Here is a 14,131-nt window from a genome sequence, read left to right on the forward strand (position 1 = left end):
GGTGGTGTGTTTCTGTCTGCTGAAGTGTTCATTTGTCTTCACAGATTTAATTAACATGATAAGATCCATTATCCAGCGTGAGTTGCTTTACAAAGACACCAGCACAGGATGCATACGTCCCCAAATGGCACACTATTCCCTCCATAGCACACTGCATACATATAGAATGAGTTGCCTTTTGCAGTGCAACCCAGGAGCACAAAACTAAACGGCTTTGTTATACCACTAAGGGGTTTACTGCTCAACTAGGACAAACCACCAGTGGAGAGGAGAAGGGGGGGATACCAGGAGAAGAGGATGAGGAGAGAAGGGGGATCGGCAAGGTGAGGAGATGGAGGGAGAAGATGAAGAAGAGTAGGAGTAGGGCAGGGAAGGAGTTAGAAGGAGAAGGGGAAAGAGATACAGAATTGGGAAAAGGGCAAAAGAGGACATATAGAGAAGGCAGAAAAGAAAAAGGAGATATAGAGGGAGGAGTGGGTGAAAACAAAGGAGGAAATGTAGGAGAAGGAAGAGGAGGAATTTAGAGGAGATATACAGGAGAGGAGATAGAGAGGAGGAGAGGGCACAGAACGTACGTGTGTTTCCCAGCTTCAGTGAAAAGGACAGGTAGAACCGAAGTGGCTCTATGATAATAAATCTATCAATCAAATGTATTTATAAAGCCCTTTTTACAACAGAAACACCCGGCATAAAACCCCAAGGAGCCAACAACAGAAGTGTTGAATTTCAGTGGCTAGGAAAAACTCTCTAAGAAGGCTGAAATTTAGGAAGAAACCTAGAGAGGACCCAGGCTCAGAGAAATCCTGTTCTATTTAACTCTGCAGAGAGGATAGCTGAGTACAGGAGCTCCTCTCTCTGAGGCATCAGCCCACACTAACACCAGCTACCTACCAGGCCAAGGAGGGCTGCTGACATTTAAAGACAGGCAGAGAGGAGTAGGACAGCTCCCAGCTTATACACTCCTATTTAGTGCACTAATTTAGACCAATGTCCAGTACACTAAGTAGGAAATTGGCGGCCTTTGGGACTCATTCAGAGTAGTCCTGCATTGCCCAGGTTCGGAAAATATACTTAGAAAAAGCAATTTTGAACAGGCAAATTAATCAAAGACAAACAGTGATGTTTCCTGCTGCTTGCTTTTCTTTCTCTCATTTTCTTTTCTGTTCTTCAAAGACAATCTAAAGAGACAAAAGTTCCCATTTGCTTTAAAGGTACTAGAGAAGGTTTACCAACCTGGGGAGGACATTTAACTCAGCTTAACAAGGCCTCAAATCACAAGACTCACAACAAAGTAAATAGTCGGTCCTCCAGAATTACTGGACTTGACACATTTATTTCTTGATTAAGAATGTGTTTATTCCCCTGAATACTTTTACCTCAATTAAAAGGTTAGATTCTCCTCAGGTTTTGATTGTAAAATCAAGTTCACAAACAACAACGTTTTCATTCGGAATAGGGCGATAACTGTGGACGACATCATACAGTTCTTCATCTTCTGAAGAACCTTTAAGAACATGTCTGTCCGTGTGATGTTCTCCGTCTACGACGCCCTATATCAGGTTGCAGAGCGACAGCTCGAGGACCGAAGCCAAGTGGGAAATAACAGCGGAATAAAATGGCCGTTCACATAAGCCACCAAACAATCTACCAGCTACCTGGAGAATAGGGTCTGCTGCCCTACACCTCAATGGAGCACGCGGACACACACACACACCGACACACACACACCGACACACACACACACACACACACCGACACACACACAGGAAATCCATCTTAGCAATGCCTGGATCTAATAAACAATTCCATTCCCTCTCCACCCTGGCCCCTGCAGGTGAAATTAAATGTCATGGTTTAAGTGTGAGATCTAATGCCGGGACGGGGAGAGGCTGTCCCGCCAGCCAGCGTTACTGAGACACTAAAATATCTCAGCAGAGCATTATCTCAACCCCCTGGACCCGCTGGAGATCAGAGGCAACGGGAATGAAGAGCGCCACTTAAGTTCCCATTCATTACCATCGGTGTTTGACTTAATCGGCTGAAATAGGTGGAGGTACTCGTCGTGGCTGCTGGTACCATTTGTATTTTAGGAGCAGCAGAGTCAGGTTGGAGTTAATATTCTATAAGAGGAACTGCAGCAAGAGGACCAGTGAGGTGCCAACAGTTAGACCCACTGGACTGAGTACCCTAAAGAACTGTCTGTCTACTGTTGACCCTAAAGAACTGTCTGTCTACTGTTTGAACTAAAGAACTGTCTGTCTACTGTTGACCCTAAAGAACTGTCTGTCTACTGTTTGAACTAAAGAACTGTCTGTCTACTGTTGACTCAGACGAGTTCAGAGAAGGCCTCGTCTCTGAGGAGAAGCACCACAGTCTGTACTCAACTCATTCCCTTTCATCCTCTGTAAAGGCCTCCTCTAAGCGTTTTGTCTTCATCTACTGACACAAATTATTTTTAAGTGTTTCTCCAGAGTCGGTCTGTCTGACGGTCTGCTGAGAATCACAGAGCAAGAGGCACATCTAGGGGGCCTGACAGGCGACATATCAGCGTTCTCTAAGGACTCTCTCCTTCAGTTAGCTGATTTGTTTGTTTGTTTTTCATCTTTTCACTCTCCGTCGTCTCTCCGTTTCTCTGAGGACGACTGCTACACTAAACTGCTGCAGTCATACACACACACTTAACAGGCTCTCTTTCCTTTCATAGCATGTCAGATCTCCTGTCTCCCTCTGGGACAGAAACAATGTTTGATCCCCCTGATCACCAGGCGCAATGGACAGCTAAATGCATCCCCACGCACACAGAGAGAGAAACACACTCTCCCTCCATCCTATACATCAATCCCTATCAATCCCCCCTTTCTCTCCATCCTATACATCAATCCCCCCTTTCTCTCCATCCTATACATCAATCCCTATCAATCCCCCCTTTCCCTCCATCCTATACATCAATCCCTATCAATCCCCCCTTTCCCTACATCCTTTACATCAATCCCTATCAATCCCCCCTTTCCCTCCATCCTATACATCAATCCCCCCCTTTCTCTCCATCCTATACATCAATCCTTATCAATCCCCCCTTTCCCTCCATCCTATACATCATCCCCCCCCTCTCTCTCCATCCTATACATCAATCCCTATCAATCCCCCCTTTCCCTCCATCCTATACATCAATCCCCCCCTCTCACTCCATCCTATACATCAATCCCTATCAATCCCCCCTTTCCCTCCATCCTATACATCAATCCCCCCCTTTCTCTCCATCCTATACATCAATCCCTATCAATCCCCCCTTTCCCTCCATCCTATACATCAATCCCTATAAATCCCTCTTTTATATTCCTCTAACATTTCAGCGAAGAGAGATTAAAGTCCAGCTAAACACATATACATAATGGCGGCGCGTGTGTGCGTGTGAAGCTGAATGTTTTCAGTGTGTTCCAGGGCTAGACCGGGTCGGGCAGACCCATTAGGTGATTGGGGGCGGTGCCACGCCCACCAGCGGCAAGACGGATCGGCAATCTGCTTTGTTGCCGGATCACAGCAGGGGCGTCTTCATCTCTGCTCTAATGACTGCACCGGGCGAACTGTCCCAGGAAAGGGGATTTTGGGTCGGTATTGATTTGTGCCTTAGGAGGAGGAATGCGCTTCAATCCCAGTGGTGATGGTGGTGACCAAGGTGACCCCCCCTCGGCCTTTTCAGCCCCCCAGTGCATCATGCATGGCAGCCCGCTCCTGTTATAATGCACTACGTCCGACCCAAAGGGACCCGATCCCAAACAACCTCTCTGCGTGTGACAGGCAGGGGGTTGAGGGCCTGGTGAAATTGCACAATCCTTCACTGCATCTTTCCCTCATCAATTTACCACCCCAGACATGCATCAGGCAGGGACAGAGACAGTCAGAAACAGAGTGTGAGATCCAGAGACAGAAGCGGATCGAGTGAGACAGAAGAGGAGAAAGAAATGGAGAGTGGAGAGACCTAGGGGTAGCAAGTACAGCAAGGAGGCTCTTTATATTCATGTAAATTGTCTGTAATGCCGATTTTGGGGGACAATCTAATTATTTCATGCCAATGTGTTGAGGTTCTGTCTGATGTGATGCTCGTGTCACATGCCAGACTAATCTAGTATATTCTCTTAATCAAAAAGAGCCTGATTGAATTCACTTCCCAAAAACACAAGTTAATTGCATTGTTCTCCCTAGCTGCCGAATTAATGTTTATTAATCGCCTCCTTAATTAATTTTCTCATCATGCCTTTGGCAAAGAAGCTGATTCATAAACAAACAAAAAAACAGGATGGCTTCATTAGTCTTTTTTTAAACGATCAAACAATTATCTGAGGAACACATTCACAAAAGGCTGGAAACCAGTTCAGAAACTTTTGCTAAAACGATAAAAGTAAAATTTGAGAATATATATATATATATTTTTTTTTAATCTTTACATTAATAACTACCTCCACATATCTAGCTACCTCAACATATCTAGCTACCTCAACATATCTAGCTACCTCAACATATCTAGCTACCTCAACATATCTAGCTACCTCAACATATCTAGCTACCTCAACATATCTAGCTACCTCAACATATCTAGCTACCTCAACATATCTAGCTACCTCAACATATCTAGCTACCTCAACATCCAGCTAGGTAAATAGGTATATAAGTATAATATCCACAATGTGGATAATATCTTGTTTTTTCCTGCACTTTCTACTCCACTTCAGCCTCTCTCTCTCTCTACGCTCCCTCTTCCGCCTCCTCCCTTCCTCCATCAGTCAGTCCGCTTGCTAATTGAGACCATGACAGAACTTACATAACAGCCCTTTATAATATAATCTGGAGGAATTCCCCAAGGTATGATGCTAGGACCACTTCCATTCACACTCTAGATGCCTTTACGTGGCATAGAAAGAACAGAGTGTATCAACTGTACAGGTTAAATTAAGCGTGGATGGTGTAGACAACAACTAGAAAGATACATAGAGACGATATGCATAGTCCTCTCTTTATAAATATTAGTATTCATAACTTGACATGTCTGGCTGTCTCTCACTATTCCCCTGAGTTCTTCTCTTTCATGTTCAGTAGTATCCTTTTTCTCCCTCTCCCCCAATTCCTGTCCCTCTCCTTTACTCTCCCTCTCCCCCAATTCCTGTCCCTCTCCCTCTCCCCCAATTCCTGTCCCTCTCCTTTACTCTCCCTCTCCCCCAATTCCTGTCCCTCTCCCTCTCCCCCAATTCCTGTCCCTCTCCTTTACTCTCCCTCTCCCCCAATTCCTGTCCCTCTCCCTCTCCCCCAATTCCTGTCCCTCTCCTTTACTCTCCCTCTCCTCATCTTTCCTTCATCTGTCAGCTTCTTCACTCAGTCAATGCCAGGACTAACATTTGCTTGTTTCTTCCAACTGTGCTTGGTATTTTCGCTCCTCGCTGTGCCCTTTGAATCTGTCTTTTAATAAATGTCTGAGCGGCACACAGAGAAGCAGATGGTTTTGGGCACACTTTGGCTAATTCATGTCATGCTACAGAGACTTCCCTAATACGGCACAAGGCGGTTTCCTGGGGAGGACACAGGAACAGACATCGACGTGAGCTGAGGTGCTGCTGCAGTTTTGCGGCTTATTCCTTTATTTGTATTTTTGCATATGTTTTATACATGCTATTTGTTTACGCTTTAATGTATGCTATTTGTTCTTTTTAATGTATGCTATTTGTGGTCTTATGTAGGAGGGTACGTGACTTCTAATTATTGGGAAACTACAAATTAGAAATGACTTTGTTGGATTTAATTGTAGTAAACATAAGAAGCCATGCGGATAAAGTATTATTCAACAGAATCACTTAATCCAGACAGTAAACTACAAAATAAGGAATTTAATTATCAACATGTCTAAAATATTTACAACCACTTATGTTTTGCCCAAGTAAACGACAAACAAATAAATGTTCAAATTCAACGTGAAAGTGACTCTGTGCCGTGACTCGTCAGTGAAAGGCGTACACTGTTGGCTTCATCCAGGGAAACACTGAAGCAGTGACCAGAAGCCAGGTGGCCATTTTAGGAAAACAGGGAAGGCATCAAAATATACAACCAACTATTTTAAACTGAAACACTGTACAATGTAAGGTCCCACTAATTTAGGGGTGGAAAAAGAATTAAGTGCTTGGAACAATTTCTTGCCCCTTTTATAAACAAATTGTGACTTCAAACGTGTGGAATCATTTGAAAATGCTTAAAAACTCATCAGAATGAGGCAACATACAATACAAGCAAAGAGATAATAAAAAGGGTCTGAGAACAGTATCCACCCTGAGATTGGGAGTGCAATCCCTGGCTGAGTTTACGAACACGGGGGAAAGAGAGATTGGGGTGAAAGACTGTGCTATACTGGCATCTACATCCAGATGCCCTACCCCACGGAAACATGATGGACTCTGGCCCTAACGTGTTTACAGAACCAAAGGCAACATACCACAGAGGGTGCCAGAGCGCATGGGTAAATGATGAAAAAATGACCACACAAAACCACACATTAAATAAGAGACTAAACAAGCACTGACCTTTCATTTCTGTTCCAGCAAAGCATTGTGGCAAGACAACAGGCAAAGGCAATGGACATGCAGCAAGCAGGAGAAAATGAGAGGGAGACAGAAGGTTAAGTGAGTAACTATGCTGCACATTCTCAGCAATATGAAAACAACCAGGCACTGGCACTCGTATGGACAGCATACATCAGCATCAGCTGCATTCTGAAACATGATATAGTCATCATAAAACATGCAAGCAAAAAAACAAATGGAATGCATTCGTTTTTATGTCTTTATATTTCTACATATGCAACTGTCCAGCAGACATAGGTCTGGTGGGGTTGGAAGGAGTAACCGCATTGCCTCGTCGCGCTCTAGAAATAACTTGGGGTGACTTAGGGCACCTGTGGGATCAATCCAGGTAGAACGACAGAAAAGGCGTCCATTCCGTGTGTTAGGATTATGGTCGGGACCTTCCGGGTGAGCGAGCAGTGTGATGTGAACCAGAACGACATCAGATGTGCTTCAGAGGACACACATCTCAACATGGACTTTCCCGAGGCTGCCAAGAGGTGATGCAATGAGGCAAGACCTTAAAGAGGAACAGGATACCCCGAGACTTTGGAGGGAAAAACGGGGTGGAAGGAAAACAAAATACGTAAAAAAAAAAATAATACATCTGTAACGTTATAATTCGAGCCCATTTCGCCTGTCCAATTAGCAAATAACTAACATGCTAGCCAATGAAGCTACAGTGGATGAGAAGAACGTATGAGGCTCAACCACACACTGAATACGTAACAGCTGGGATATTGGGTGCATTGAAAAGCACATTCCAAACGTTCTTTCCATTGGTGTCACTATGAGACATGGTCATCGTCTCCTCAAACACTGATCAGTGAACAGCGGCAGACAGTAGGAGCAAAACCCCTCAGTCATTTTCTGGTTTAATGCATAGTTCAGTCAATTCCTGTTAATGTGAGAAAACAAGCAGTCAAGTGTTGGAAATCATTGTGCCATCTAAATAGCTGTGAAATGTAATCCAGAAAAAATATATGTTTCTGAATCTACGTGGACCAGCAGTTTCTAAAGACCAAAAGAATGAGCTTTGATTGAGCTTTAACATCTAGTTAACGAAGACATTATTATTACAGTACACTCCACATCCTAGTTAACATCCAGTTAACTAAGACATTATTATTACAGTACACTCCACATCCTAGTTCACATCCAGTTAACTAAGACATTATTACAGTACACTCCACATCCTGGTTAACATCCAGTTAACTAAGACATTATTATTACAGTACACTCCACATCCTAGTTAACATCCAGTTAACTGAGACATTATTGTTACAGTACACTCCACATCCTAGTTAACATCCAGTTAACTAAGACATTATTGTTACAGTACACTCCACATCCTAGTTAACATCCAGTTAACTAAGACATTATTGTTACAGTACACTCCACATTCTAGTTAACATCCAGTTAACTAAGACATTATTATTACAGTACACTCCACATCCTAGTTAACATCCAGTTAACTAAGACATTATTGTTACAGTACACTCCACATCCTAGTTAACATCCAGTTAACTAAGACATTATTGTTACAGTACACTCCCATCCTAGCAGGTTAAAGTGCTCCGTCTAAGATACAACCCTAACCCCCCAACACTAAGATACAACCCAAACCCGCCAACACTAAGATACAACCCTAACCCCACAACATTGAGATACAACCCTAACCCCCCAACACTGAGATACAACCCTAACCCCCCAACACTAAGAGTCATCAGTTGAGACCACAGTTCAAGTAAAAGGGCATTTAATCAACACCGGCTTCAGTTCCAGTTTTCATCCAGTATGACACCAATACTGACCAAAACGACACACAACCAAATGAAATAAATGACTGTTGTAAAACATACAGTACATGCGGGTGACGATATGCTGAAATCAAATGATTTCATCTATTTCACCTGTGACAAGGTATTCCACACAAGACAACGAACGAGATGCTCGATTACATTAAAGTACATAAATCCTGGATTCTGACGGTGTACTGGAAAACCTCCTGGCAATCAGGGTTTCCTGTAATATAACCTCCACTGACAAACCCCACTCATTTGAACAAGCCTGGACAAGAGTGAGGAAACGTGTGAATGAGGACACAGCGGCCCACTTCCTCTACATTCATCGCCTCCCTCTGTCATCAGGTTTCAGGTGTTGGATGGTGCTGTGTGGAACATATGCTGGTCCCGTCACCCACACCTGCAGCTCATCTGGCTCACAGCTGAACATCCCTCATCCCTCCCTCCCTCTCTCCCTCCTCCCTCCATTCCTACCTCTCCTCATCTCTTTCTGCGTCTCCACCTCTAATCTTTAGTAACTGGAAAGACTGAGCGCAATTAAGCCTCGGCTCCCTTGGGAGAGGATTAAAGAGGAGGGTTCAGACTCTAGCAGTACGGAGTCATTAGCTAGTGTTTAATTTACGATGACAAAGAAATAAACCGGCGCACAGACCCACTCATTAACTCAAGTTAACCCACCTTCTATTTAGACGCACCTGAAACCTTCTAAATATAATGACTTGTGTTATCGAGCTCCAGCAACTTCTTTACCATTCTCTCCTCCCCTCTTTCTCTCCTCCACATCCTTCCCCCTTCTCTTCTATCCATCTACAAATATAATGGCGGTGGAAGAATAGCTCTCCCCTGATTGGTCTATTTACAGCCTGCTGTTCAGAATAGCTGCGGTGACATCAGAGGTGAACTTCAACTCGATGGAGGTAGTTCAGCACAACGACAGGAAGCGGAGGGGAGGGTTCTACGCTACGGTACCAAATAGAACACTGTGTGGAACATCTATCCAAATGACACAAGACAACACACACGCTCACTCCTCCCAACAAGTGTAGAACATGGGCCTCTTTTTAACTTCACGATTGCTGTGTCCTCCAGCTCATTGAAGGGGAGGATCTCCAGCTTCCTCGTCCAATGGGGTTTTAGACAAGAGTCGGAGCAGTGAGAAGGCCCAGGGCCCGTGCAGCAATCTTGTCCCATGCCTCCCCAGGGCCCCTTTACCTGGAGAGCCAACTAGTTTAAACCCCTCAACCCCATTCTCATCCTCCCTTCATCCCTATCGCCCCCTGAGTGCTCTCAGCTCAGATAGCTTGCTTTTTTATTGGCAAATGTTCATGTTTCGCCAGAAATATTTTTTTTTTGAAATCTCCCTGGTGGGTGTTGTTGCCCCCGACAACCTCTACTGTATCGCTCCAGACGGACTAAAAATAAAAAGAAGAAGCAATCACCACGGCAACAAAAAAAATGAACATCAAGGGCCTCTTTAAACTGCGTTATTAGCAGCCCCCGGGTGGCGCTGCGGTTAACAGCGTTATTTTGTGGCACCGAGCTGACCGCCTAGGGTTCAAGACGGCAGTTGACCGGCGGGGATGATCAGCAAGGACCTCCTGGTCTCTCTGGGATTTAGCACCTCCCTCAGGCAGCTCGGACATCTGCAAAGCTGAATGGGGCCTGACATGGATGTCCAGAAACAATTGGACGCAACCAAATTGGGGAGTAAGGTGTAAAACACACAATTAAATAAATAAAAACCGACGTGGTATGACAGAACAAAATCAAGCGGAATTAACGAAGATATGCCCGAACGCCTGGAACAACAGAACACTAGGGAGGTCACTGCCCAATCAGTGTCAGTCATTACAATTGGCAGTCTAGCAGAAGGAAAGTAAATAGAATACAGCTGCATTCAGAAAGAGGACAGGTGAACGGCACAAATGGAACACTACGGAGAAGGAATCAGATTTGGTTGTTTGGGGCGCGGCATCAACCACACCACCAGATCCTGCTCAAAATGATTTCATTTATTTGAACAATTCATGTTTTTAGCCGGCACCACTTATTTTGATTCGGTGGAAAGCAGGCGGTGAAAGCAGAGCAATAATCACACATAAATAAAACACTAACAACCTTTTCTCAACAGTTCCCAGGTTGTGTACTATCTGTGTTTTATGGGAAAATTGGTTTATAAGAGATATAAGATTTAATCTGCGGGGAATAAACTAATATAACCTTTGTGCGGCATGCTAGAGCTGTGTGATAGCATCAGAGGAAAGGCTCTGGCAAAGGAATGGGAGAGCAAGCGTGCTTAGAGTCCCAATGGCCAGGATGCACTCACTGGCCTGAAAACAAGGAGGAGCAAGGGAGGAGAAAGGACGGAGGGAGGAGGTTTATGGAGAGAGGATAATACTTTTCAGTGTAGATGTATTGGGGGGATTAAATGTTTTATTGATAGAGCGCTCCGAAACAACAGCAGGCCAGAATCGAACTCATGCTGCACCAGTGCAGGTTGACCAGAAGGAAACCACAGATCACCCCGGGCCACGCAAGATGACCAGCCTACTGTAGAGCAGACACTCACTCTACAACCGTGAATGGGGAGAACATACTTGTCTTGGCATGTGTTGGTTTACAGTGGCTGAGCACACAGTGGCAGACACAGCCATTAGGACATCTTCATGTCATATCCAGGTGTAGGAAGATGAGCAGAGGGACCGGCAACTTTCAGTCAACGTACAAATGCATCGCTGGAGGTGCGTTTGTTCGGCGCGGAGTGAGTAGTGGGCACTAAACTGCAGTGGGTCGAGGCGGGCGTCAGGGACAGCTGAGATGGGACAGAACTGGGCGCTCTATGGTTGACTGAGGTAACCCAGGGCTGTCGTAACCAAGCAGCTGTATTTCAAAGGAACCAATGTTATACTTTCTACTGTACCACTGGATAGTTCCAGCCTTTTGTTTCTCACTCCTTAAAAACCTTCTCCCGCCTCAATTTCCCCAGCACTTCCCCACCACTCCTTCTGGACGCACCTGCACTGTTATCAGCTGAAACACCCATGTATGACTGATAACCCTACACACTTCAGGACTCAAAGGTGTGGCGCTTCGTGTGTTTGTCGTTTTAATGCAACCGGATATTGATTTCTATTGAACAGCCACCAAAAGGGAGAGACAGGATGGAGGGAGGGAGAGAAAAGTGGTTGGGGAGGGAGACAGAAAGAGGGAGGGAGAGACGAGAGATAGGAGGGTGAAGGGAAAGGACGAGAGAGGGAAAGAGGAGGGTGAAGAGGAGAAGGAAAGGGAGGAGAGAGAGAAGGGAAGGGGGGAGGGAGAGAAGGGAAGGGGGGAGAGAGAGAAGGGAAGGGGGGGAGGGAGAGAAGGGAAGGGGGGAGGGAGAGAAGGGAAGGGGGGAGGGAGAGAAGGGAAGGGGGGAGAGAGAGAAGGTAAGGGGGGAGCGAGAGAAGGGAAGGGGGGAGAGAGAGAAGGGAAGGGGGGAGGGAGAGAAGGGAAGGGGGAGGGAGAGAAGGGAAGGGGGGAGAGAGAAGGGAAGGGGGGAGGGACGGAGAGGTGTGGAGGTACTATAGATTGCACTCAGAGGGTGCATCAGAGCAGACGCCGAGCTGAACCCCTGAATATCAAAGGCTTCCATCTCCCTGCTGGCCAGCTGCGTTGAGCAGTGGGAACAGCATGTGCTTCAGAAGACTTCAGTCCAAAGTAACACTCATCTCCTCTCACGCAGCTACAGCGACTTGGGAGGGGTGGGGGGCGCTCCTTTCAACTCGGCGCCATCACCCCCCCCCCCCCAGGAGTCTTTACGGCTCAGGCTGACTACCTATCACTCCCTCACTTTCCTTCCTTCTTTCTCCCCCCTCTGCCTCGCTATCTCTGGATCTGAGGAGAAGGGGGAGACAGGAAAATAAAGCAACTCCCACCAATCCACCCCTCTGATCTCTTTAAACCAGAGCCTTTAACATGCCGTTGCTTCGGATATACTTTTTTTTTTTCGTCTCTCTGCAGGAGTGAAGTTGGACAAGGGCTGGGACCAAAGATAGAGAGGGGGTGGAAGGGGGGGCAGCAGTCGCTAACACTGCTTCTGGCCAAATGAGATGCAGCCCAGTTTCCATTAGCCTAGGACTGCCAAATAGTTAATTACCTTATTTCCCTTAAAAATAAATCTGGCACATTCATGTTTTTCCTTTGGACTTCTACATCTGGTTTTCTTTAATGCATTTATTGTTATTCTTCAAGAATGTTGCCGGTGTAATGAGAACTGAATTGGCGCTGTGTAGTCATGTGTCAAATAAATGTTTGGTTAAGTTGGCATGGCGCAGATTCATATGTTAATGTGCTTCCCAAAATGTCGCCTTTTGAAATCCTTCAAGCAAATGAATGTTCAGGTGCACAGGAACACTCAAAACACAGACGAGAATTAAATACGCTTGTATCCATTTAACATTTTCTTTATTCCCCAGATCTCACACATTTTAAGGTATTCTTAGCTGGCATGATCTTGTAACACATTCTGCAAAACAAGTTGGCAGAATGATTATGATGAAAATAGAATGAATGAAAGCTTTAATATTTTTTCAGGTTAGACATCAAGGGGACCAGAACATTGAATAGGTTATGGCTATTTAGACAACTATCCATTAATCCGCTCCTTCAGTTAATCAGACCCCAGTACCCCCAGCCAGCCCCCCCCGTACCCCCAGCCAGCCCCCCCCGTACCCCCAGCCAGCCCCCCCCGTACCCCCAGCCAGCCCCCCCCGTACCCCCAGCCAGCCCCCCCCGTACCCCCACCCCCCAGTACCCCCAGCCAGCCCCCCCCGTACCCCCGGCCAGCCCCCCCCGTACCCCCAGCCAGCCTCCCCACAACACCAGCTTGTCCCCCCCCAGCCCCAGAGCTCCAGGATCAGTACACCCCCACCCTCTCGAAATGATAATTCCTGCTCTCCCAAACTGCCATTTCGCACCAACAAGTAATTGCCTTTTGCATTGGCAGGCAGTGACTATACTAACCCAAGGGCCTAGGACATATTTGTTTACCGTCAGCCCTAAATCCAACCCGGTACTCCTCCTCCTGTCCATGTCAGGCTTATACAGGTGGTGCTGTCATCCTCTCTGAGAAGATCCCAAACCCCCCGGCCACCACGCCGCCCTCCGCTCGTCCTCGAGAGCTGGCGCGTGGAGCGTTTCACCACTCAAGAGTTCCCCCGCTCATCCCACTGAAGTTTTCCTGACAGCTGCCGAGGACGGAGGTGGGCCAACATCTCCGCCTATTACCCGGCGTCTCTCTGAAGGAGCCGGGGAACGCGGCAGACAGGAGGCAGCCTACGCCGTGTTGACGGCCTCTCTTCCACCTTCCTCCGCCGAAAGGTCACCTAAATTAGTGAACCCCGCTCTCACAAGACTGGCCCACGAGCGGGCAGGGGTCAGCACTCCGGATGAGTGGGTTGTGGAACAGAGGTTCCTCCATTATCCAGGCTCCCGGCGGTGAAATGTCTCAGTGCACACTTAACAGTCTCTTTTCACGCCCTGAGCGCTGCACAGTAAAACTGAGTAATACTTGACACGCCGACCTGCTACAGATCTAAAAGGAATAAGTGCCTGTCAAACCCCGGCCCCCTGCTTGCCTCAGAAAACCCCATGCAGTGTCTCTCATGAACGCCCCCTGCTGGTTCGGAAGTCTCTGTACAGCTGACGGGTAAAACTGTCTCTGAACCCAACGAACGCCCCCCC

General features: G+C 46.4%; 1 protein-coding gene across 5 annotated transcripts in view; it reads right to left on the bottom strand.

Moving 5' to 3' along the window:
- Positions 1–14,131, bottom strand: part of LOC105020029 (protein diaphanous homolog 3) — a 309,867-nt gene that overhangs the window by 145,621 nt on the left and 150,115 nt on the right. For 4 of the 5 annotated variants that reach the window (XM_029116813.2, XM_029116812.2, XM_029116811.2 and 1 more), the window contains one exon: positions 6,564–6,572. The exons of the other annotated variant lie outside the window; for it this stretch is intronic. In XM_029116813.2, coding sequence (XP_028972646.2) covers positions 6,564–6,572 — 9 coding nt within the window. The remainder of the gene's footprint in view (positions 1–6,563; positions 6,573–14,131) is intronic. 5 annotated transcript variants of the gene reach the window in all.

Source organism: Esox lucius, chromosome 22, assembly GCF_011004845.1.
Source record: "Esox lucius isolate fEsoLuc1 chromosome 22, fEsoLuc1.pri, whole genome shotgun sequence".
NCBI classification, from domain to species: domain Eukaryota; kingdom Metazoa; phylum Chordata; class Actinopteri; order Esociformes; family Esocidae; genus Esox; species Esox lucius.